We start from the raw sequence: 27,936 nt of genomic DNA on the forward strand, positions 1-27,936 counted from the left end.
CTTTTATTATTAGTAGTATTTAATTATTATTATTTTTTTTTTTAATAATATTTATTAAAAGAATTTAGTTTTGTAGTTATCATTAAGATATATTATAATCCAAATTTTTTTTTTTTTTAAATTGAAGAATTTTAATGAAGTTAGATTTAATAAAAAAGGTAGTTCATTTTTATATAAAAGAAAAAAAGGGTTTTTATATTTAGATGATTTTAAGAAATTTGTTGACTCATTTGAGATTCTTGTGGACTTGAAAACCTTAGCAAATTTGACACTTGAAAATGAGAACTTGAACCCTATTTTAAATCAAAATATTATGTTTTCAAAACCAAACAAATTATGAAACTACACTTGTTGTGATGTATGTTTTACTTTGTGTTGGCTTTGGAGTTGACTTAGTGCGTTGACTAGTTTTGGATCTTTACCAAAGGCCTGGAAGTTATTATTTTATGATATTTTTGTGATGTCATGATTTTGTGATGTGATCTTTGAGTTATATATCAATGATTATATGGTGATTTTATTGGTGATATCTATCAGTTTCAATCAGCTATCTTTTGGTGCTTTCCAATTGCTCATATAAGAACTAATGTGTTATATTATGATCTCATGAGACTTTCTTTTATTTTGAGCTTAGGGTAGGTTGTCTTTATGTGTATTGGGAAGTGGCTTACAATGGATGTTAGATCCCTAAAGAGGATGCTTGGGTAATCCATTGTAGATTGTTTTAATAAGTGATAACATTTCATTAATAGAGTTTAAAATGAATTAAAAAGAGTTAGTAGTTTTTCCTCGCCCATGCCTCAAGTGCTAGTACATGCTAGGATGGGATTAGAGAGGATGCTTGGTTGTGAGCTTGCCTCATTTGTATGCCTTGTCTATACAAAAGGACATTGATGTCGCATAGAGACACTAGGGGGCCAAAGTCTAGAAAGGCTACCAAGGTAATCTTAGAGTTTGCTAATGTGATGATACTTGTCGACTTACATAATAGATTTCCTACATGTCTTTGTTGCATGTGGGTTTAGATGTCATCTATGTCTTGGTACCTTTGAGATAGATTGCTATCAAGTTTTCTTTGACTTAGATGTTGGTTATGACTTTGGATTTTTATCTATTTGGAACTTGAGATTATCTCCTCACCACAGTGGAATTGGGCCATATGGGTTTCATGAGGTCGGGTGGTAGTATTTCCTATACCATTGAGATCTGACAACTAGATGTCATTGTTGGATATACTTGTGTAGTTAATTTCTTTCATTGTGATCTTGTGTTTTTGATGGACAGTTATATTTTATTGTACTATATTTGATTATTAGAGATCTTATGACATGATGTATTTCACTCATGATTCATATCTTGAGCTTTTCATACCCTGTGACTTTTATAGTGGATTATTGTGCATTTTGGTTATGCCAAGTGGCATCTTATGTAATTGTATATTATTTGATTGGATTCGTACTTGTGGTTATCTTGTGATGTGGATTTGTTGCATATCAAATTTAGTATTAATAAAACTTATGTATGTGATTCAACGTCATAGAACCCTTAAGAGATGTAATATGTTTATGGATTATCTGTATGTAGGTGAGTTATTGCTTTTTCTTATTATCTCTTGTTGTTAGAATCTTTTAAAAAATTGTTTGAAAATCTTAGTGAAACTTTAGGTTAATTTCTTTTGGATTCCCTAGAAAGGCATTATAGATAACTTGTCACAAGATGTCCAAGCCATGGGTAGAAGCCCTATGTATGACACTCATGAGAAATAAAAGATAACAAGAGATGATAAAGCGGTTGGACAAGTACATAATCTACTAGCCAACGTTTGGATTCAAGTAGTTGAAGCTAACTTTTCAACAAAAGGCAATTCTAGCACGTTATTGTTGGAAATATAAGAGGAGTAACTGAGAGGGGAGGGGTGAATTAGTTACCACAAAATAAATCCCAGATCCCTTAGATTCCAATACATATTAAAACATAAACTCTAATTAAACTATATTTTGTTTTTACTCGACAAACATACAAGCACTCGATTTACACTATTAAATATTGCAACTTGGCAAGCATTGAGAATCAACTGTAACTTGGCAATAATTGAATATATTGATCTTAATGAAATTAATTGTGATTAATCTTTAACTTAGTTGTATACACATGAAAGAACTAGCATGAACATAAGTGACACCAAGATTTAACATGGAAACCCAATTTGAGAAAAACCACCAATTGTAACTAGTTATTATTTTCACACTTCTTAAGTAAGCCCTATTAGGAGCCAACCCTGCTAAAGGTTACAAAACACATTGTTAGGTGTGACCCTGTTAGAGGAGTTAATCACCCTATTAGAAGTGGCCTTGTTAGAGGTCTTTGGGAACTTCAATCTAGAAATGTCACCTTGTTAGAGGATTTACAAATAAGCCAATTCTTTTAAGAGATTTAAATCACTGCTATAATGGTTAGAAAGTAAAAATGAGATAAGTTGATTTTTGATGCAACTGAATAGCTCATTATATATCGCAATTCTGGCTTGTATACTTGATCCTTTCTGATAGAATGTATCTTTGCAGCTCGACAAGGATATTCTTCTGATACTTCTAATTCTCTTCCTCTAAGAATCTTCAAATCTTCTATTCACCTGCACACATTCAATCCTCAACTTGACCTTATATATATCTTACACATTGTCAAGTCTACTTGAATAAAACTTAGAATGCTTAATATTCATCTTCTTAGTCAGCTTAGAAGCAACAAACCAATCTATTAAACTCAATATGTCAAAACAAGAAATTCTTTCGTTAGCCAACCATGCTTAGTAGACACTAACCAAAATAGATTTTTCTGTGTTAACCAAGTAAGCTCGGCTAATACTGCATTTCCACAAAGTTGCTTTGGTAACCGAGTGAGCTTGGTTAACACTAGTTCCATCTAGATTTTGCTTTATTAACTAAGTGAGCTTGAATAACACTCAATTTTTTGTGATCTTCCCTTTGTCGCTTGAGTGAACTTGGTAGATATTGTCTTCTAAGCTTGGAAAACTCTAGAATTCTTGGCAAACATAGGAAGCTATCTTCCTCACCCCAGTGAGCTCAGTATACATTAACTAGCAATGATATGAAATTGTGTGTAACATCAAAGCCAATATACAATATACAATTATGTTTAGCAATCTCCCTCTTTGGCATTGATGGCAACACAACATGTCATAATGCAATGAAATTTTAGAGCAAGAATAAAGTAAGGAACATATCCATAGTTTCATTGTAATTTTCATCCATGAGAACTCCTTCTGTTAGTGTGAACTCCCTTTGTCTTCAGTTTCTCACTCTATTAGCAAAACTCTATCTTCAACATCTTCTTCTAATAGAAAATTCTCCCTTTTTAATATCAAACCAAGTTCATCTTCTTTCTACTCTCCCTCTTTATAGAATTTTCTATTATATGACAACAACAAACTCTACCTCTTTGACATCTCGTGCCAAAGACAATATTCAGAGAATATTAGTGTACCTTATGTATTGATTCATATGCAATGTGTCATTTTCAATACTACATCAATTGACTGATCTTCAACATTCTTTGGTTGATGCATCACTAAACATCATTTAGTGAGCTTTGGATAGGGGAATAACCCCTAGCTTACCTCATAGATACAAAAATACATCATTAGGTAATGGCTTGGTGAATATGTCTGCAAGTTGTTCTTTCGTATTCACATATTCCAACCTTACTTCCTTGTCTTGTACCAATTCTCTTAGAAAATGATATTTTAGAGCAATGTGCTTTGTTTTGGTATGCATCACTGGATTCTTTGATATATTGATTGCACTGGTGTTATCACAGAAGATAACCACTAGATCTTTGATTTCTATCTTCATACCTGCCAATAGTTGCTTGAACCAAACAATATTAAAACAATTAACTATTGTTACCACATATTTTGCCTCTATTATGGATTGAGAGATACAAATTTTTTTTTTTCTTATCCAAGACACTATCCTTTTACCAAGAAAGAATGGCCACCACTGGTGCTCTTTCTTTCATCAATTCTTCCTGCCCAATCAGCATTGGTGAAGTATTATAACTCTAAGTTTCCTCCTTTCTTGTACCATAAGCCATGATCTTCAGTACCCTTTAGATACCTCATGATTCTCTTGATTGCCATCATATGATTTTCTTTATGATTTACTGAGAATCTTTCCACTATATCAACTGCCATTGCAATATCAAGCCTTGTGTGTACTACATATTTCAATTTGCCAATCATTGATCTATATGTGGTCTGATCTACCTCCTTGGAATCATCATTTTTGGAAAGCTTATGCCCAATAGACATAGGTGTTCCAACAGGTCTTGAATCTTCCATTCCAAATTTATTTAGTATCTCCTTGATATATTTAGACTTAGTAATGTACATATCATTTTTCTTCTATTGCATCTGCAACCTAACAAAGAATTTTATCTCTCAAAACAATGACATCTCAAATTTTGTACTCATCTCTTCTAAAAATGCTTTGCACAATTCATCATTTCTAGTAAACAATGTGTCATTCACAAAGATTTTTTCCAATACAATTTTCTTGTCTGGTCCTTTGATGTACAGGTTGTTGTTATCATTTTCTCTTTGAAAACCAATCTTTATCAAGTAGTTATGAAGTCTTTCATACCAAGCTTTGGGAGCTTTCTTGAGACCATACAATGTTTTATGCAATTTATAGACCATATCCTTTTTGCTAGGATCCACAAAACCTTCAAGTTGTTCTATGTAAACTTCCTTTTCAAGAATGCAAATTTCACATCGATTTGATAAACTTTGAAACCTTTATGTGTTGCATATGCTAGTAAATTCCTAACACCTTCTAATCTTGTAACAAGAGCAAAAGTTTGTCATAGTCAATACCTTCTTCTTAGGAATAACCTTTACAAACTAACCTTGTCTTGTTTCTTAAAACTTTTCCATCTTCATTCAGCTTATTCCTGAAAACCCACTTTGTACCAATCACATTTTTATCCTTGGGTCTAGGAGCAAGAGTCCAGGTCTTATTCCTTTCTATGTGTTCTATTTCTTCATTCATTGCTTCAATCCAACTTTCATTATCTAAAGCATCTCTAACATTTCTATGTTTAAATTCAACAATCAAACATGTACCTTTCAATTTGTTTCTTGTCATTGTTCCATCTAACTTGTGTCCAATGATATGATTAGGTGCATGGTGCCTTTTGACATATCTTGCTAATATAGGTACTTTGGATTTGGAATTTGTTTCACATAGTTCAGCATGATCTTCAAGTTTGGGTCCCACTATCTATGACTGAGGACCATCATACTCAATTTTCTTTGGCAACAGCTTGGTAGCTTCCAACTACGACATGAGTCCTTCAGACTGTGAGACGAGTTAACTGGTTGCAACTCGGTAGCTTTTGGAGATTTTGGGGACTAAGGAGGTGAAGCTTCCTATCTTCCAATCAGATTTGGCAATGTATCAAGTTCATAATACAAAAATATTTTATAGTTCTTAGGTTCTTTACTACTTTCTTCTTCACTCTTTTCTGCAAACTCATCAATTCTCACATATACACTTTCTATGATTTTACGAGTAGTTAGATTCAAACACTTATATGCTTTACTTCTACAGGAGTATCCTAGGAATATGCCTTCATCACCTTGATATCAAATTTATCTTATGTAGATTCCTTCAAGACATAATATTTGCTATCAAATACTTTCAAGTAACTTACATTAGGTTTGTAGCCATACCACAATGCATAAGGAGTTTGATTTGAGTCTTTCTTCAAATGTGCTCTATTCAAGGTATGCACTACAATATTGATTGCTTCCTTCTAGTATTTGATCACAACATTCTTTTCTATCATCATGGTTCTTGCACAATCCATGATAGATATGTGCCTTCTTTCAACTATACCATTTTTTTTAGGTGTACTAGGAGCTGATACTCGTCTCTTAATTCCTCTTTCAATGCATAATTCATTGAACATATTGGAAATGAATTCACCACCTCTGTTTGATCTCAAACACTTCAACTTATTTCCATTTTATTTATCTACTCTTGCTAGATACCACTTAAATTTTTGAAAAGCTTCAAATTTTTCTTTCAGATACATTATAGTCATCATTCTAGAGTAATCATCAACAAATAGAATAAAATACTTATCTTCACTACAACTCTCTATTCCAATAGGTCCACATAAGTTTGTATGAACTAGCTCCAAGACTTCTTCAGAATGATAGTCCTTGCTTTTGAAACTTGCCTTTCCCATCTTACCAATTTGACAATTTTTGCATAGGCCCATATCAGGTTTCCTCAAACTAGGAATACGTCTTACTCTTCTATTTTTGCTTATCTTGACCAGATTGTCAAAGTTCACATGACACTTTCTTTTATGCCATAATTATCTTTCTTCTACTTGAGCCATAAGATATGAACTTTTACTGAGATCTAGGTAGAATAGGTTACCTTTTATTTGTTTTCCAAACCCAACCAAATTTCCTTTACCATCTATCAGCTTGGCTTTCCCATTCATGAATTCTACCTTGAATCCAATGTTATTAAACTATGCCACACTTAGTAGATTATGCTTTAGTCCTTAAACCCAATAATCATTATCATATCTAAGTTCATTGGTTAGTGAGATACAACCTTTTCCCTTTATGCAACATGGTTCATTGTTTCCAAATCTCACACTTCTACCATCATAATGTTTCATATGTTCAAAAATAATTTTTTCACTAGTCATATGATGTGAACAACCACAATAAATAATCCATGTATCATTTTTGCTAACATGAGAGATAATTGTTATTTTATCTCCTTCATCATTAGATTCATTTTTTATAGCAATATAAACCATTTCATCATCTTCACTACTATCTAAATCTTTTTCCATAAAACATGATTCTTACCCTTGTCCTTGTAGTCCTTGAAGTTCTTGAAATCCTTTGTTCCTTTGTACTTGTTGTGCTTCTTTTCATCTTTGTCTTCTCTATTTGGGCATCTTGCAACAATGTGTCCAACTTCTTCGCAAGAGAAATAGATTAGAGGGATTTTACCTATGTACTTTCCTTTTCTTTTGGGATACCTTCTTGCAAGCAATGCTTCAATGGCTTCAAGATCATTTTCAAAACTTTCTTCCTCTTCACTTTCAAATTGTTTTCTTTTAGAACTTCTAGCTTTCTTCTTGAGTGATAACTTAGCTTCAAATGCAGACTCAAGATTGCTAGAACTAGGAGTATAATTATCATAGTTATCTAGTTCAAATGTAGTCAATCTTCCAACTAGAGCATCCAAAGTTATATTGTTATTTGGGTCACATCTCATCTCTTGAATAGAAGACACTCTAATTGCATAGATAGGAAGAAGGGTTCTGATTACCTTTCTTACCACTATTACATCTTCAATTGTTCCTCCAATGGCTTTGATAGCACTAACACTGGCTTTGATTCTTTCAACATATTTTGCAATGTTTTCATCCTCTCATTTTCATCTGATCAAATTGTCCTCTAAGATTTTCTGCTTTGGCTCTCTTTACATTGTCATCTCCTCCATAGATGGCTTTTAGCTTGATCCACATTTCATGAGTAGTTCCACAATCTTTGACCTCATCAAATTTGGCATAGTTGAGAGATAAAGCAATATCAATCATCATGATATTATGACTCTTCTTCTCTACAATTTCTTCAATAGTCATAGTTCCAATAGGAGCCTTGTATTTGGCATCTAGATACTTTGGCCCTGAATCTTCAATGGTTTCCAAGTGTAGCCTCATGAGTTCTTGCCATGCCTTGAAGTTATCTCTAATTAGTTTTGGGATCTCCCTTCTGTAAGACATCTTGATCTTTAGCTTAGGTCCTTGAAACCTTTCTCTACAAACACCAAAAGCTCTAAAACCAATTGTTGGAAATATAAGAGGATAAGTGAGAGGGAGGGTGAATCAATTACCAAAAAATAAATCCTAGATCCCTTAGATGCGAATACAAATTAAAACATAAACTCTAATTAAACTATATTTTGTTTTTACTCGAAAAGCATACAGGCCTATTAGGAGCCAACCCTACTAAAGGTTACAAAACACATTGTTAGGTGTGACCCTGTTAAAGGATTTAATCATCCGGTTAGGAGTGGCATTCTTAGAGGTCTTTAGACACTTCAATCTAGAAATGTCACCTTGTTAGAGGATTTACAAATAGTTGTTAAGCCAACTCTATTAAGAGATTTAGATCACTACTATAATGTTAGAAAGTAATAATGAGATGACCTGATTTCTAATGCAACTAAATTGCTTATTACAGATCTCATATTTTGGCTTGTATACTTGATCCTTTTTTATCGAATGTATCTTTGTAGCTCCACAAGGATATTCTTCTTATCCTTCTAATTCACTTCCTCTAAGCATGTTCAAATCTTTTATTCACTTGCACACATTCAATCCTCAACTTGACCTTATATTTATATCTTGCACATTGTCAAGACAACTTGAATACAACTTAGAATAGTTAATTTTCATCTCCTTAGTCGGCTTAGAACCAACAAACAAATCTATTAAACTCAATATGCCAAAACAAGAAAGTCCTTCGTTAGCTGACCCTGCTTGGTAGACACTAACCAAAATAGATTTTTCTATGGTAACCAAGTGAGCTTGATTAACATTGCATTTTCATAAAGTTCCTTTGGTAACCAAGTGAGCTCAGTTAACACTAGTTCCATCCAACTTTTTCTTAATTAACCTAGTGAGCTCGGTTAACACTCAACTTTTGTGATCTTCCCTCTGTCACTTGAGTGAACTCGGTAGGCATTGTCTTCTGAACTTGGAAAACTCTGGAATGCTTGGTAGACATAAGAAATTGTCTTCATCAACCAAGTGAGCTCGACATACACTAACTAGAAATAATATGACATTTTGTATAACATCAAGGACAATATACAATTGATCAATTATTTTCAATAGTTGTGACAAGAACAAAGGACAAAAAGAGCTAAGGATAAGATTGAAAAAGATATGTTGACAACATTTTTGCTTTTGGAAAGTTTGACCCAAAGACTCATTTGAATTTCTATTGTGATGGTTGATTATTTTGGACATTTTGACTTGGAGGAAAATGTTTTGATTTTTATTTTTATTTTGAAGTTTTTAATTTTTTTTTGCATTTTTTAAGTTTTATGATTTTTTTTGGGATTTTTGAATTAAGAAATACAAAGCATATAATGCAACCATGTAAGAAGGAAGATTATGAAGGCTCACTTTGATGGATGTGTCCCTTTTTATTTTAAGTGGGAAAGGTTTTAAACATTCAAGCACATCAAACACACTGGCAACCTATTCAAGTTTCTACTAGGATGTAGAAGCTCAACTAAGGGACATCCTTGATAAACACAAGGTATGTGGGGCCCAAATCCATAGATAAAAGAGAATACTGTAAAATAGCTAGGAGAAAATGGTAACCCAATCTCCACATTCACTTTCCAAAGGTATAAGTTTCTTTAGGGTTTAGCCAAGATTGATAATATTGCTACTTCTAAGAAACATTTCTTTAGATCCAAGCCCCACAATTTATACTCCTCCAAAACACAAGAGTTGAGGTCATCCCCTAGAGTGATCACTTCTCTAGGTAGCCCCTCTACAAATAAAGGGCAAGATCCCTTATTTATATTCCCTTAAAATTTGCTTAACAAGGATGTAAGGAGAAAATATAAATAAGAAAATCTTGAGGATTAAAAGACAAAGGGGTTCATTTTAAGCCAAAATCCTAATGTGAATGATTAATTTTAAGCTCTTTTTTCAATGTCGAGAAGATAGAACAAACAAGGTAGCCATAATAAAGAAATGATTTGATGATAAAAAAGAGGAAAATGATCACCACCTACAATTCACATAAGAAGTTTGGAACATATGCACCTTGATTTCATGCTTTCCATTTTTTTCCCATTTTTTGCTCCTCTGACCTCCAAGTTGCCTTCACAAACTTCAATCAAGTGTATAAAATAATGAAAAATATATAATGACTCAAATAAAATAAAATGCATTAGTTTATTTCACATGAAATAAAAACTCATAATTGACTCATTTTATCATGCATTGAACTATGTGCAAAAGTGCAAGCTAATCAAAAAATGTTCTTTTTTTATTTTTGCTTTTGACCTAGTCAACAAGATCGGATTTGTATGCTATGATTTTAGCCCCAAAAATAAAAATGCAAAGAAGAGACCTATAGTAAAAATTAGAGAGCTTTCTAAAAATGCAAGAATTCCATGAATATATCTTACTTTGTACCCTAGAGGACCATTTTACCAAAAATACTAGTTTTCCTAAATTAAGTATTTGATTCATGTTATTGCCTTTAAATTATAAACACAAAGAAGTAACACCCTATGGAATTATTAGAACTTTCCAAAAATGCAATTTATCTATAAAAAATTTGATTTACACAAATTTTCAAAAAAAAATCATTTAAGTTATTTAAGCACACAAGTAATTCAAACCCCCCCCCGCTCAATTGTGTTAGTGGACATTACTTTATAACACAAACAACCTTATTAGAAAGAGTGACAATAAGATTGATAGAGTTGTAGGGATGATAAAGAAATTCATTACAAGTTTGAATCCAAAAACTAGAAAGTATCTCAATGCAATATTTTATAAAAAGGTGGTCTTCAGTGATAACATTCATAGAGGAAGAAGGATAAAACTGAACACCACTAGAAGGGATATGGAAAACCCTAGTAGAAATATAGAGAGTATCATTAGGTGCTTTAAACATATCAGTATGATCAAAATTAATAGGATATGTAGGTTTAGGTTTGTGTGAAGTTAAAATTGGAGGTTGAGGTTGGGACTCAACATGATTATCTACATGATTACCTTTTCATCATAAATAATGTTCATACTAGTAGGAGAAGGTTTATTAATGACATTTGTTGAGTGTGAAGGTAAAGGATTGTTGTAGATTTGTAGATTTTGATTACGAGGTCCTACAAATTTATTCATACTATTAACCTTGACATCAACAAATATAACATTTGAATTAATAAGGTACTAGATAGAAATTTTCAAAGCATGACACTTTTGATTATCATGACTAGATTGATGATGGTGTAGATAAAAATCATTGTGATCAAATGACTTAGATGTTGGTTTTCTAGTGTCAATAGGATGAATAGGAGGAAGTTTCAAATAAAGGAGTGTATCTATGATTATGATGACACAGAGGAAAAAGTAGTCATACCTTTGGATAGAGTAGCCACTTGATCATCAATTGTGTTGATGATTTGTGAATTTTGATGTCATTGTTAGGCTCAAAATACTTTTTTTATGAACAATGACATCACTCTTATTAGTAACATGAGCTATTGGAGTAGAGCTCTCAAGCTAGCCACTTGTAATTCATAATGGTGAAGCACAACACAAAGATGTGAAAGGAAGTAAACTCAATAAGAAGAATCTTATCTCTAATGTATTTTTGTAAGCTAGAAATAAAAATATAGTGAATATCATGATCAGGCACAGGATAAGATATTTGAGAATGCAAGTGTTTAAATCTACCAATAAAGTTGAACTAAATTTTTCTTTAACATTCTTCTTATGGTGTATTAAATTAGTCAAAGAAATTTGAGGACCAATATTGTTTTGCAATTGTTGAATGGAAGCATTAACAAGAGTTTGAAAGGAATCAATAAAATAAGGGGGTAATAAGAAATACCATTGTAAAGCTTTGTCCCTAAAAGCATGTGCAAATAACTTATCCATGAGCCTATAATCATGAGAAAAGTCAAACATATAGTTTGGAAAGCCCTAACATCTTTGAACTCTAGAAATTCTATGATGCCCCTAGCTTCTAAATTAAGAGTTTTCAAGCAAGATAACTATACAGGGATGTCCACAAGAAATTTTTTATTTTCAATGATTATTATAGGAATACCTTCTAACAATTTTGTTTTGGAAGCAATAGTTATGCATACAATCATATATATTGAAAAAATATTCTAGATAAACTAAAAAGGAGATAGAAAAGATTTATTTTTCTAAATCTCAAGTAGCCAACTTTGCAACTTTAAAAGTGATGTTCTCATTTCTAGTATGCACCAAGCTTTCCAACTTTGCATGGTACTTTTTTTTTCATCATGTGTATTTGGTATTCTCACGGGATTGTCTAGAACAACATTATCAAAGCAATAGTATTTTCTTTAGAGGTTTTGTCAGCTTCTATGTGGTTTCGTTATATTTTGTTTCCCCTCTCCTATTTTATTTACCTACATTTGCTATCATTGAAAGATTCTCAATGTTAGCATAGTTTCTAGGTATATTTTTCAAAAACTCTTCTTGAAACATAATTTTACAATTGTAAGGGAATATTTTATATATTCACTAGTAACCTCCAATTATAAATAATTGTAAATGGGATAGTCTAAGGAAAAAAATTAGGGCTAATTTATTCATCCTAGTATATTATTGTGTGCTCTAAATGGGGCACACTTATATAAACCCTTCTATCTAAGATATGCAAGAGAAATAGAGTCTTGAATGGCGATTTATAGCTCCCTATCCATGGCATGCAAGATTCTAAGTGATATGATAATGCCTCTCAAATAAACCTTAAGATGGAGACCCTTGCAAGTTGTACCATGTAATGGAAGATTCAGGGTGTAAGAGTAAGAATTCTAGTATCCAAGAACTTCAAATGAGAATACAATGCAAGCTATCAAAGATGAAGATTCAAAATTAAGCTAAAATGACGATGCAAGTACAAAGAAAGTAAGTTAATCTCACAAGATCAAGATAACAAATCCTCCTAATTAAGATTTGTGAGTTATTCTAAATGCAATAGAGGAAATAGTAAACTAGTATGCAATAATGCATGAGTGAAAAGTGAGTTCTCAAGAAATCAAGAATCAAAGTGGTAGCATAACAATAGCATGAAAATCCAAGATTATGAGAGAGTGAGGAGAGAGGTTCCTTTTAAAGAGATTTGAATAGTTGGAGTTTAAGAGAAAAACCCAAGGGCTATGTTTAAGAGGCAAAAGAATGAGTGGAGGGTATTAAAGAGGCAAAAAGAGATTCCACTTACCTTGGAAAGTGTGCATTCAATGTGTAGGTAAAGAATCCTGAAAAAAAAAAACTAGGAAATTTCTTTTATGTGCACACGCAAGATAAAGGGGATTTTTATTTAATTAAAAGGGAGCATGTTCTTCTGATTAAATAAAACTTAGGATAAGGTGGTCAAACTATAGGATATAATTGAATAAATTATTAATAGATGATTTGATCAAAGAAAAATGATTGATAAATATGCAAAATTGATTAAGCATAAGATGTGGTCTATTATAGAGATTAAAATGCTTAAAATGGGGCTTATAGTTTACTAGACCAATTTTGGGTGATTACAATTATATGATACTAATCCTAATGAAATTTAAACTCTTTTTGTTGAGTTACTTTTTCATGTAAGACAATTCACATATCTTTCTACAATGATATCAAATCATCCCTATACAAGGTACTTCTCAAACAAAGATTAGTAAACATATGTTTACACAACATTTAGAATCTAAATTAATATTCAAGTACTAAATGAAAGGATAAAAGATAAATCAAAATACTTCCTACACTAATGTTTAAAAAAGACTAATAAAGTTTTTCAATATGTTTAAATATTTGTAAAAAACTATTACATATAATTCACATGAAAATAAACCATGAAATAATTAATTGTATGTAGAAAACACCTTTTTGGGAGGAAACCTTCTTTCAAAGTAGCCCAATTTATCATCCAATAAAGTAGACTGAGTTACACTAACAAAGTAAGCCTTTATGAGAGTGACACTAACACACAATTAATGAAAAAACAATCATACAAGCTACAATAGCTAAGCAACAATATGTAGACTAGTATTTCAATTGGATAATATAAATGGTATACATGGAAACTATAAATGGTCTAGAAAACTATTTGCAATACCATAAGAGGTATACCACCAAAATCAATGCAAAAAGTTCCAATGCCCTCCTAATTCAAGTTCCTCTCACCAATTTTTATGATACCATAAGAGGTATACCACCAAAATCAAGGCAAAAAGTTCCAATGCCCCTCCTAATTTTGAGTTCCTCTCACCAATTTTTATGGTTTTTTCTTACAACTTATCATATAGTTGAACCCTAAATATAAGCGCTCTACACCTAACCATCCAAATATGTTCAAATGTCCAAACTTGAGATAATCGCCAATCATGTTTCTCATGTACCATGTCCCTCTTACATGTTTTTATATGTTATAGAAACATGTCATATGTAACTCTTGTTTTGATAATCTCGTGTGAGATGTTGGCACATGGTAAAACTATGTTTTAGCATGATTTTTCCTTCATTTGCGGATCAAAATTCACTTAGAAGTAATTTCTATGCCCTCTTAAAAGGGACATGAACGCCTCCATATATTGACAATATACAAAGGACAAAATAGTGAACACACATACAAATATTATTGATCATTACAAATGTTAAGTTGACAATTTAACATCAATCATTTGTTGAATAAGGCTTATGTAATAATCATATACTCAATCTAAGTGACACTAAATCTATTTTAAAATGTTTTTGTTTTTCATCGTTTCAAACAATTTGTTTGGCATCTCTATTATAACCAATGCTATAAATTTTAAGGTTCTTTGTCAATTTAATTGATATAAAAGTATTCTAACTTATGGTCATACAATAGCATTTATGCAACCATGGTTTGTCTCTCTACCACAACAATACCTTTTTAAATTATGACAACTTTTAATCTTGCAATTTATAGCTACAATCAAAAGCTCAAATATCTTGACAATGTAGCAACATGGTCACCTCTAGAAATTTATACCTTGAGAGGTTTTGAAAAGTGATTATTCTCACTAGAAATCAAGTTCTAAAAGGGATTAAAGACGTGAAGAAATTAAATGTACTTTAAAAAAAATCTTAAGTTAGATATACAGATATTATTATTAAACTTGTACATTAGATGTTCCATATACTATTACAATATATTTTTGTTGTGACATCTTTGAGTTTCTCATTTTTCTGATATTCTTAATTAGGCACACTTGAATAAACACTTGTACTTAACATGATTCTTAAACAATTTATCAATGCTTCACCAACCCTATAGCATTATGACATCACCTAAATACAATGAAGTTTAAGTAGCATTATGACATTACCTAAATATATTGAAATTTAAGTAAACCAATCATACTCATAGACGAAAGGTCCGAAAGGTCCGATTTAATAAATTATACAATTAAATATAAAATATCATAATTTGTCACACTCCAAAAAAAAATCACATATATAAATAACACAATTATTTAATCTTATTTAATAAAAACAAATACAGACAAAGTAAAGCATATAATTTAATTAAATGAGCTTTTGACAATTGTGAACACTACCATACAAATTTACATTCAAACAAAAGATTACGACAAATATAATAAACTCCAAAAAGTACTCAAATATCTAAAAAACTGCAGTAAAAGACATGTTACAATTGTCAAAACTGCAATGAAGGACAAATGCAAAAATCTAAAAATGTCAAACCATACGAACAATGTTTCTCATGTGTGTGTCTTTTCCGTAGCTCTCACTCATATAATGTTCACACTAGAACCTCACATTGCTGTACTGAGGATTAACTTGTTTCCAGCAACTCCAAACAATTTGACTTAAGTAACTTCTACATAGATCAAAAATAAATAAATAAAAAAACTTATGCATAAATGGTACAGATTTTTCTTGCAACAGAGCATACGTTGCCCATGTTCGGAACTCATTCATCCGATGGATGTACGTGATATATTTACTTATATTTACAGGGCTCAAAATATTACACGAAAATAAGAACATGGATTTTTGCAGATTACCATGAAAATGGCTTTTGATCATTTTAACAGGCTTAAAATGATCCTGAAAATGGTTTTTATGATACAGTAAACGTGAATAAAACATTACACGAATTGAAAAATTGAAATAACAGATTTTCATATTTTACAAGATTGCTCTCAAGAAAAATCTCCCACAAAAAATGATACACTGGATTTGTCTCGTTTGACCCAGACTTTAGACCATCGGCAAATCTTTTTATTCAGTACTAACTTTTCATCTCCTGGGTTAATTATATATATATATATATATATATTATACGAAGGAAAACAATAATAATAATGATAAGAATGACTTTCTTCATTCTTATCCACAAAGCATGGAATACTGTGCACGGAATCCACCTATCTTGCAGGCGTGTACCACCCACTGCAGGAAGCAACCAAATAAAAATTGCCTTAAAACAGCGACAAGTTTGGCTTTAATTGGTCTTCTGAATCGACCATTCATTGGGCCGTCTTGGTTGGTTGCCTGTTTGCTGCTGCAGATAAACAGAATTAGAAATAAATCAGACGCCCCACTTCAACGCAATTGAATGGAAAAATCAACGAACTATATTACTGTTTCCGAGATGAAACGACCGAAGAGATAAATAGATATAAAATTAACACATTTCCGTTTTTAATGGATGGGAGTTCAATAATCCCTGAGCCTATCACACATGTACTAATGGTCGGTCGGATAATTTTTACTTTTTTGATTGGTGATTAATCATTTTGTGCATCATTATTGAGACAGCTTATTGCGACTACTGAAACATTTAATCACAAGTAGTGGTATTTTTTGAGTGACAAACTGTTGGTGCATGAACATCCAGGAGTGTTCTGAAATAGCATTTTTTGACCACTTTGAGCTCCACAATCCCTACAGAGAGTTTGGTGATAACCCAAAAGCTAAAATCTTAGCTTTAAACTCTTCATTCACCTACAAAAGTATACCAAAAAAATGGGCAAAATCCGACATTTAACCTCAAGTGCTGGTGTATTTGAGTGACGAACTATTAGGGCATGAAAAACTATTGGGGCATGAACATCGAGCAGATGTTTTGAAATGGCACTTTTAAACTACTTTGCGTGCTGTCTACAGAGAGATCCATGAATACCCAAAAGCTAAAACCTTAGCTTTAAACTCTTCACTGACCTACAAAAGTACACCGGAAAGATTGGCAAAGTCTGACTTACGATTTAAGAATTAGAAATGCATCAACTTATGATATAAAGATTCTAAGAATTCCAAGTACATAAAGTTAACATGAACAACTACTGAATCTTTTCCCCTAAGAATCATGTTGAATAAAAAATTTATCTAAGAAATCAGACATCCACTGGATTGAATGAATGGCAGAATTTCAATGATGAAGGGACTGAATGAAGAAGTTTTTAGGTGAACACATTTCAAAAAAAATTCCATGTGAATTCTTCCATCATGAGTCTTGAAAAATAAAATTAAAAACTCCATTATGTGAATGTTTTGCATATGTAAAGCAAGAATTGGAGAAGTCGTCATACCTAGCCCACGAGCCTCTGAACTCTTTATCACGCGCAGCCTCTTCACAGTACTCACAAACATCCTTTAGACCCAAAAACAAAACCAGTCAAAAACGACTGTATGAAAAGACATTCCATAATAAAATAAGGCTAAAACTTTGAGCAAACATTCCATGATAAAATAAGGCTACAAGTTTAATGCAAACATTCCATGATAAGGGAGAGACTTACTCCCATGGCACATCTCCCACAAGCATTCGATCTCCTTCGTCGTCCTCGTAGACAACAACAAAATCTCTGCCGCTCGATATAGACGGCTCCTTGGTCTCGGACGTTGGATCTAGGCCTGATTTTTGAGCTGCAGACAAAGAAACAAACCATGTAAAACCGTGTGGCATGAAGTGAGCGGTAGAAATAAGAGGACAGACCTGGAATAGACCCTCGAAACATTTCATCCAGAGCCACGAAAAGCTTCTCATAGCTGTCATATGCTTTCAGATCTATCTTGCGCCCAATTGGAACACCCTCCATGTTTACCTTCACGAACATGGTCCTCGTATTGTTCTTACCCCCTCCATCGGCAGCCATTGCAGCAGGGGCTTGAACATGGGCAGGTGCAGGTGCAGGTGCAGGTGCAGGGGCAGGGGCAGGAACAGGGGCAGGGGCAGGCGGAGGGGGAGGGGGAGGAGCAGGAACAGGGGCTGCCTTCGGCTGTGAAGCCAAATTCTTCCTGAAACTCCTGATTGGCGGCCATCCTACAACTGGTGCTGCCCTGTAACATGATAGAGAAATGTCAATCAAAAACGACTTGAATTTGGCTGATGAATCAAGACGGCGATGAAATGGAACAAGATTTGAACTTTAATGGAGAATTTGACAATCAAACATGAAATGAACCAGACTTGAACTTCAGTGGAGAAATGTTAATCAAACAAGACTTGGGCTTCACTAGAGAAACGTAAGTTGTGAACCGAAAATGCAATGAAATGAATCTACACGGCAATGAAGTGAACCAGACTTTGAACTTGTGTGGTGAAATGAACAAGACTTTGCACTTCAATAGAGAAATGTCAATCAAACAAGAATTGGGCATTAGTAGAAAACACGTTAACCGTGAACCTAAAAAGCAATGAAATGAACAAGACTCGAATTTTACGGGAAAACTGGCAATCAAACAAAGGTAGAGCGGTACTAGAGAAACGTAAACGGTCCACCCAAAGGCGTATATAAATGAACCAGACTAGACTTTACTAGAGAAATGTCAATCAAACAGATTTGGTCATTGCTAGAGAAACGTAAATAATGGAACGAAAAGGAGCAATGAAATGGTGGGCTTTAATGGAGAAATGTCACAGTACTTGGGCTTACTAGAGAAGCGTAAATGGTGAACACAAAAAGCAATGAAATGACCGAGACCTGGACTTTAATGGAGAAATGTCAATCAAAACAAGACTTGGCCTTCACTAGAGAAACGTAAACGATAAGCCCCAAAAGAGAATTTAAATGAACCAGACTTGAACTTCAATGGAGAAATGCCAAGACTTCAACTTTACTAACTGAACCCCGAAAAAAGCAATGAAATGACCTTAAAGGCGATGAAATCAACAAACCTTGGTCCAGATTGCTCTGCTCCATTTTTTGCGCCTACAGCTTGAGCTTGACTCGGCTTGTTTTCAGAAGTCGCAAGAGTCGTCAATCCCGGGGGAGCTTGCTGCGGCAGCTGAGACGACGAGGCCTCTCCAACACAATCAATCCGCATTTCAGGGGCCAATGCGGGCGGGAGATTAGCCCCCATATGACAAGGAAAGTTCCCCAAATTGGGCTTCCCCTGTGGCGAATCCCAAATCAAGTTCGGCCCGCCAGCGAAGGGAAACGTGAAGCTCGAATTAGGAGGCATGCGAGGATGTGAATGTTGATAGGGAAGCTTGGGCAGGTCCAATGGCGGCATAGCATTTGGGGAAATCGTATCAGAGAAGATACGTTTACCACCGGAAGAAATCGTTCTCCTATCTTCAGCTCTGAAATAGGAATTCAATGGCGGAACAACCATCATGGGCTTCCCCCATTTTTCTTGCTGAGAAAACCGGATATCAAACGGAAGTTCACGGCCTGAGAATTCCTGAAAGCCCACCTTCTGCCTCGGTTCTTCCTGGCAAAAGTTTCCTCCTTTACCCATTACAGAGCCACGAAAACCTTCAAAGTTGGTATCTTTATACACAGAAGTCCCGCGTCTTGAACCCGCGACGTCCGACCCGCCATCATTTCTCTCCATCTCCAAAGAGAGGCCCAATCTGAGCTCAGTATCCTTCGTCTTAGGACCCAATTTCCTCAAATCTCCATTCTCACGTCTCTGAGAAAACCGGATGTAATCATATTCTCTCGCAACAATTGCACCCCTGTTTTGCTCCACAATATCACCCACTTTCTCACTAACACCAGAGCTTCCGCCATGAGAGCCGTTCTGCGAGTCCACACAGCCGTCAGGGGATCGAATCACAGGAATCTCCCCAAAATTCACACTCGGCTGTGATTCCTTCTCGGCATCCGCTGAAGGGTCCTGCATTGCACCCTCATAAAGAATCGATCTTCCCACCCCAGACGCTACCTTTACCCACAAAAATCAGCCGAAATCCCCAAATCTTCCCGTCCACCAACAAAATCAACAAGAACTGCTAAGGTAGACAATGAACGAGAAGGCCAATAGAATCTTAAAATCATTCCGCTGGTAAACCCACAATGGCTGACACGTGAAGCGAGTGTCCCGGGAGGCTGCCTAGCTGGAAGGGAGAAGACGTGCACAGATGAGCTACAAATCAAGAATTTCAATGTACCCGGCCACTGTATCCTACAAAATTGTCTCAAAACACGCGAAGATTAATGCAACTGTCCCCTCAGGCCTCCATCAAATCTCGATTCAGAGGACTAAAGAGGAAGGGAATGCGTGCTCACGTATGTATGACACGTCCGGCACTTAAGAAACCCCACAAATAAATAAAAAGGACCGGCGTGCACTGCACTAAAGCATAGCACGGCGGCCAAAGTCGCAGGCTAATCCAATGCCCTACGCCTATCTGTATCCCCACACGCTTAGGCTTTAACAGATTCATTACAAATTTTGATTGTTTTAAACACCCCCAAAACTCCAATTTTGGCAAAAAAACATACATCAAAACTAGGAACAAACTACAAGAGGTCATCGTTTTCTCATGACCTCCAAATCCGTCCTGTCTTCTTGTCACATAAACCTTCTATTCCGAGGGATAGCATGGGCCCTTCCCCTCACTTCGCTCAATATCACCTATTATTTAGGTATTTCGTATCGTCAATTTTGATTCTTCAGCTAAAAGTAATGGGTGTAGGTCTCTTCTATATTGTAGGAGAGGTCACTAGTTCATTTTCATTTGATTATGAGCTATTGGTTTAGGTACTTCTGATTTCTCGATTCTTGAGTTGAAAGTAAAAGTAATGGGTATTATTGTTTATTGTATGAGAGGTCATTAGTTTGTTTAGATTTTGATTGGAGTTTTAGGTAGTTTAGATAGTGAGTTTGATTGTGAGCTTAAGTGTAATATGGCATGACTAAGTTCTTTAGGCATTTTAGGTTATCATTTTGATTCTTGATTTAATTTGGCCGTGCTAAAAGTAATGGGTGTAAGGTCTCTTGAATATTGAATGAGAGATCAATAGTGTGTTTAGATTTTGATTGGAGTTCTAGGTAGTTTGGGTCATAAGTTTGACTTTCCATTTAAGTTTGAATCTTGGTTTAAACACAATATGGCATGACTTAGTTCTTTAGGCAATTTAGGTTAGTAATGTTATTCTTGATTTAATTTGGTAGTTTTAGATAGTTCAGATCATGGATTCAATACCTTATTTGAACATGATGTGCATTGCGACTTAGACTATATTGTCATTTGGGTAGTTTATATTTGAAGTTTGATTCTCGATTTGAATGCAATGAATGGTGTGACCTGATCTCAGTTGTCATTTTAGGTTGTTCAAGCTTTGATTTAAACACAATGTGTCATGGAACTCAGCCTTGATTTTCATTTTCAACAATGCAAGACAATTTTGATTCTCAATTCAAATATGATGTGTGGTTTGATGCAGTGTTAGTTGTCATTTTAGGTAATCAAATTTCTAATTTGACCACAATGTATGATGTGATTTGATATTGTGGTTTATGGTAGTTTAAGTCATGAGTTTGATTCTTGATTTACAAAAATGTGTTGTGTGACTCAGTCTCAATTGTCATTTTTGGTAGTTCAAGTCATCAATTCTATTCTCACTTAATTGCAATGTACAATATGACTTTATTTCATTTGTTAGATTGGGTAGTTCAAGCCATTGGTTCAATTCTCATTTCGAATGCAATATATGTTGTGAATTGAACTTAGTTGTCATTCTAGGTAGTTTAGTTCATGAATTAGATTTGATTCTCAATTTAAAAATGAAGTACAATGTGACTCAATCTTAGATGTCATCTAAAGCAGTTCAATTCTTGATTTTATAAGCACAATGTGGTGTGACTCGATCTTAATTGATAAGTAGGACATATTTTTTGTAGCAAGTCAATTTGTGATATTCCTATAAGGATTTAATTGTGTAGGTTGTGAGTCAAACTCATCTCAAAAAATACATAGTTACATCCCATTAGCTCGATCCTAGTTGTCATTTTAGATAGTTTAGGTCAGAAGTTTGATTCTTGATTTGAACATGTTGTATCGTATGAGCTCTAATGCTTATTCTAGAGCAGCTTTTGACTCTTCACAAAATAAAACACAAAGGAAAATGACTATAGGGTAAAATCGAAATAGACAACCCACTATAATATAACTAATGAGACTGAAATTTCAAGGTGTGCTTAGCAGATAGTCAAACCAACAACAAAAGCAACAAAGCCTACTTTACTCACCCATGTCATAAGCTTGATTCTTGACTTAAAGACAATGTACAATGTGAGAACCATTGTACATTGTACAAACTATATAAAAAAGTCATCCTAGCATATACACAACTTTCAAGCACTAGACTAACCCTTCTCATCCAAAAAGGTCATGGGCTAAAGTCAAGATGAACAACAAATACATAAGATGTGATTTTAGAAGGTGCATAGCACTAATCAAACCAAAGCAACATAGTCTTCCTCAATCATCTTACATCATAAGTTCGACTCTAAATTCAACTATAAACGCGTAGTGGATGATATATTCTACATCACATAAAAGACATAAAACTACCTATACTAAAATGGAGACCACTAGACTAACCCTCCTCATCCACAAGATAAAACAAATACCATTGGCTAAAGTCAGAGGGACTAGACATTGTGATGTGGGCAATGGGAGTGAATTTCAGAGGAGTACTTAGCGATAGTCAAAGCAACAGCCGGAGACAAAGGCAAAGCCTCCCTTCCTCCGGTAGGCGAACTGTAGAGTAAGAGCAATACATACAGAGGAGGAAGAGTACTCTCGAGCCCCACGTGTTGTGGGCCTCACTCTGGACTGGGAGAAGTCCGTCTGCAAAAGTTAAAAGCTGAGAAGGCGACGCCTTTGACTCTGCTCAAGTTATTGGTGTGATTGACATTGACATTGACATTGACAATGGTGATCATCCGCATGGGCGAACCGATGTGAAATCCCTGTCCTTCTCTCTCCATTGACAGCTTACACGTTTGGCCTACCCTATTTCAACCCATCCTACCTTCCCTATTTAATGCCATATCATTCACTCTTTATGTGGCCTCTTTCCACCCTAATTTTCATGCCCGTCTGCCACTATCTTTAAGCTTCTGTGACAGCTAAATGCAATCACAATTTTCTCCCCCGGAAAGTAGAGATTTCGGGCAGAAGATGGAAGATTGCGAAGGAACTTTTCTTTACTTTTCTTCTGAATTCATGAATTGTCACAACAATTAAGATCTTTTTTCTTTTTTTAAAGTTTCAAGAAATAAAACAGCTGGAATATAGTGACAATACTAATAGAAACAATAATTAGATATTGTTGTCATGAATTATATCAGGAAGAGACAGGTGTGTTTCCATGGTAGTATTAAACACATCGGCACCATCAATTTCATCTTGTATTGGCTTGCAATTGAGCGTCAAGAATCTGTCATTAACTCTCGAGTAGACGTGAACATGATATTGTATATGTAAGGAGTAATCTTCCCTTCAGTCATTTGGAGATGTTTTTCAACAGGCAGGAAAAGTTTATATGCTATTTTGCAAATAGCTTAAACGACACACACTAAGGTTTGATTTTTGGGCTAGAAGTGTTAAATAGTCAAAGTCGATTTATTTTCCTAAGCTTAATTTTTCCATTAGCGTGTGATGTTTAAGTGTGACCGCATAATTTTGCATATTCAAGAGTATAAACTATAATGTCTTTTTTGGTCTTCATATACAATTTAACATTCAAAAGATAATTTTTAGCTTCAAGATGGTAACATTTTTTCTTGTAGATTTTCTTTAGTGTGAAAGGTCAAAAAGTAGCCAAATGAAAGTGTCACCTAATCCTTAGTCCCTTTTGACAACCAACAAAATCATTGAATTGATCTAATACGTTTGCATAAATGTCCCAATAGTCATGCAACTTTTATACATGTGCCTCAATAATCAAGCGACTTTTGCACCAATGTCCCTAGTGAATTATTAGTACCAATAAACTTGCACAATTGGTCTAATTGATAACTTTGTTTCCTTAAAAATGGAGAGCTCATAGATGATTTCTAGTGCACTTTTAATATGCAAAATGCATTACACAATTATTGGAATGCACTCGACTACTTGGGTTCTTCCCCCGATATCAAATTATTCCTTTTGACTTTGATTATGTATATTTTTTTGTCACCAACATTTCAAATCAAACCCTGTGAGGACCAATAATGAGAAAATAATTGATAAATTACAACTATATCAAGTAAAATAAATAAATAGAATTAAAGAGACTAAGAGTTAGTACTACTTGTTTATCATGAGTCATTCCACCACATAAAGGACAATATCAATATATTATTCATTGAGTTTTCTTTATGCTTTTTACCTTTCTTGGCTTGTTTTGATGGGCAAGTTTGAGTGTCAATTTTTATCCTCATAAGTTGCCACAACCACTTTGGGAAACCAATTCAAGGTTTGAATGGAATAATACTAAACTAAAAATAGTATTTTGAATGGAATTATAATAAACAAAAGTAATATTTTGTAAGCATTCATTGTCTAAATAATTTCATTATAAGATAATCCATAATAGGACAAATTTTAGTAATAGCTTTTCAAATAATATAGGAGATAATTGTATTTATAAAAAGCATTCATAGTGTGATAAAAGAAATAATTATATTTTCAAAGAGAATTTCATAATACATGGTTTTATACTATTCTAAGCGTTTGAATATTTGTGTGTGAGCGCACGTACATGTAAAAATGAGTCTATTATGGTTTCTACTAGGGGTCATTGTCTCTTGAGATTTTAGGGCCATTGGATTTTCCTTCTTCTAGATTCTTATGTTTTTTAGATATTTTCTAATCTATTTGTTGGTTATTTGTATCTTCTCTATCTTTAGCAGTTTTTTGACCTTAGGGCCTAGATTGTAAAGAAGCAACACCCTCATTTTGTTGCATATTGATGAATAAAAAAATGAGTCTATTATGGTATTTTAAATCAATGCAATAAATTGTGTTTTTCAACATCAGTGTCTCGTATTCAGATGTTATGGTCAATTGAGTTCATCTTTTATAGACAAGCTCAACTATCAAATTTAGTCGTTGTGAGAAGCCACGACCAACTTGAAATGGAAAACAAATTTGAGATTTGAATGGATTGATATAAATTTAAAATGGTATTTTGTAATAGTACAAAAGTCTAAACAACTTTATTGTAAAAAATATGTACATAATAAGACAAACTTTAGAAATAAGTTTCAAATAATTTAGAAATAACTATATTTATAATATAAAAGATAGAATAAAAATATAATCATATTTTTTGAAGAAAAATTTACATTACATTATTTTGTTTTATTATAAGTACTTGTATAGAGACAAAAGAATAACAAATCGATTTAAATTATGATTTCTTAAATAGAATGCAATCAAATGTGATTTCAACATCACTATCTCATATTGAATTTTTCTTATAAATATAATAAAAAACCTCAAATGGTTTGTCTTTATATGACTCCATTTTAAATAAATTTGTTATACTATATAAGAAAATAATAATCTACCCTAAGTGTCAAATCATTTTCTATAATATTATTTAGTGTGCAAAGCAATGGTTCAATTGGGGCTTATTAGTTTTTAGTATATTGGAAAAAAAAGACTATTAACGAACACTTAGATGCATATTTTCATGATTATGAGATATTATGTTTTCGAATTGATTAATGAATTAAAAACAGAAAAAAAAAATGAAGCAAATAAATATAAACTACTTTGCAAGTATGCCAATTTCATTAAAAAATAATAATATGAAGTCTTTAGCCATATTATTGAAGTGAAGTCTATAATTGATTACTATCGCAGAGTTTCTAAGTGTAGGTTCAAGCTTTCAATTTTGAGATCAAAGTAAATTTAAGAAAAACAACAATTCATTTGAGTTTAACTAAACAAGATATTCTTCCAGGTTTAAATATTCAAATGAATTTTATTTATGTCCAATATTAAAAGAATTGTACCAACACAAGATATTTACTTAAATTTGATATTCATTTTCACTAGACATATAGTCTTGTAAGGTGTATTATTCAAAGAGTTTTCATTATTTTATTTTGAAGCACACAATTAAAACCCACTATTGTGTTCTATTAATTATTGTATATTTTGTTACAATTTTTTTTCTAATTATTGAAGGATTTGAGCAATACAAATCCACAAAGCTCATAGAATACTTGCATTCAAGAACCAGTCACAGAGAAAAAAAGACAAGAAGAGGCAAGGGTTTTGCTATGAAAATGTGCAAATTGTATTCTCAAAAATGAAAACAATTAGAGATAATTACAAAAGATCAATCCTTATAGAAGGAGATCAAAAACCTAAAAGGAAAACTCTAAGAGGTAAATGACATTTAATAATTACTAATTAATTATTAAATGGAAATGCAAAGTGCATAAAATGAAATCTTGAGAAGGGAGTAAAGGTAATTTAATAGATGAAATTAAATTAATGCTTTACTCTAACACCCCCCTTAAGATGAGCAAAAATGTAGCTACAAACAACGCAGAAAGAGCAAGGAAACTACAATGCAATGTTGAAAGCAAACTTGGGTCCTGGCAACAAGGTCCGATGAGGTACCCAATCACAACCAAATCTCTATGAAATAGAGAAATAGAAAAAACCCTATGGGAAAAACTCTACCCCAAAAAGAGCAAGCAAGAAAAGAAGGAAGGAATGACTCATCATTGAGATCCCCAAAGGATAACTTCCTTCACCTCAAGCATAGAACATAATTGAAGATACCATGGGGATGCAAAAGGTTTAGTGAAGATGTTTGCAACTTTCTTAGTAGTAGGAATGTACTCCAAGCTCAAAGCGCCATCCCAAATCAGATGCCTGATGAAGTGCATGTGAATCTCAATGTGGTTGGTCCACTGATGCTCAACCGAGTTGTGAGAAATGTGTATAACACTCTGATTGTCACACCATAGAAAGGTGGGACTATCAGGAGGAAATCCAAACTCTTTCATCAACTGTCAAAGCCACAAAATCTCCTCACTAGCTAATACAACTGTCATGTACTCTGCCTCTATAGATGATAATTTGTGAGCATGTTGCTTCTTGCAGGACCATGTGATAGGACTAGGACCAAGATAGAAGACAAATCCAGAAGTAGACTTGCAATCATCAATATCACCAGCCCAATCTAAGTCTATGTAACCAACAATGTGAGTATCCCCTAATGTATAGTGAATGTCATAACATGTTGTACCTCGAATGTACCTCAAGATACATTTGGAAGCTTGCCAATGACTCTCATGTGGATCATGGGAGAATCGAGAGACAAGACCAACCACAAAGAAAATATTAGGATGTGTGTGTGTCAGGTACAACAAACTGCGGGTGAGTGCACCAATATGGTCTACAAAAAAGGGGCTATAAGTGGACACTTTTTTTCTAAAATCAAGTAAACCTAAACTTGGACGAGAAATTTGAGGGTCATCCACTAAGAATGACAAGATGTGTAAAACATATAAGTTGTAGTACTGTGAATCTACTTTCTAAACTATTAGAGTTTTTACACAATGGATAAGATTAGGTGGGTCAAACCCCACACACATGAAAAATAGTTCTTGATTTTTTTTAGAAAACAGAACATAGTTGTTTTTCGTGTGCAACACAAAAGACAGTTATATTTAGTATTTTGCATATCCCTTTGGTAAGATGATACTTAAGAGTCATATCTAGAAGTTATGTATTTTTTTGTAATTTTATGATGAGTATTTTTTTTGTTATGAATTATTGAATAGACTACATCCTAAAATTTTGGTACCTGTTCATGTGTTGAGCATAACTTGCATCAAAATATTTGA

At 33.6% G+C, this 27,936-nt stretch overlaps 1 protein-coding gene and 1 pseudogene across 2 annotated transcripts; both read right to left on the reverse strand.

The window, feature by feature from the left end:
• LOC149551862 (putative beta-1,3-galactosyltransferase 8) overlaps window positions 1-15,799 on the reverse strand; it is a 61,311-nt pseudogene extending 45,512 nt beyond the window's left edge.
• LOC149551863 (uncharacterized) lies at window positions 15,799-20,108 on the reverse strand. 2 transcript variants are annotated; one of them, XM_089787363.1, is made up of 5 exons: window positions 19,019-20,108; window positions 17,837-18,180; window positions 17,640-17,766; window positions 17,430-17,491; window positions 15,799-16,399 (listed from the first exon to the last, which is right to left on the reverse strand). In XM_089787363.1, the coding sequence occupies exons 1-5, from the start codon at window positions 19,969-19,971 to the stop codon at window positions 16,368-16,370; spliced, it is 1,518 nt and encodes a 505-aa protein (XP_089643489.1). In that variant the 5' UTR covers window positions 19,972-20,108; the 3' UTR covers window positions 15,799-16,367. The 2 variants fall into 2 exon arrangements, with proteins under 2 accessions (XP_089643489.1, XP_089643488.1); XM_089787362.1 differs by having other exon boundaries at window positions 15,799-16,402.
• Between the last annotated feature and the right edge of the window lie 7,828 nt (window positions 20,109-27,936).

The sequence above is a fragment of the Cupressus sempervirens genome, chromosome 6, assembly GCF_028749045.1.
Source record: "Cupressus sempervirens isolate cs-2001-9-10 chromosome 6, ASM2874904v1, whole genome shotgun sequence".
Lineage (NCBI taxonomy): Eukaryota > Viridiplantae > Streptophyta > Pinopsida > Cupressales > Cupressaceae > Cupressus > Cupressus sempervirens.

Coding starts and splice junctions, on each gene's coding strand:
- LOC149551863 (XM_089787362.1), bottom strand. CDS start 19,971: ATGCAGGACCCTTCAGCGGATGCCGAGAAGGAATCACAGCCGAGTGTG. Junction 18,181..19,018: donor GCAGAGCAATCTGGACCAAG/GTTTGTTGATTT, acceptor ATCATGTTACAG/GGCAGCACCAGTTGTAGGAT. Junction 17,492..17,639: donor GTGGGAGATGTGCCATGGGA/GTAAGTCTCTCC, acceptor TTGGGTCTAAAG/GATGTTTGTGAGTACTGTGA.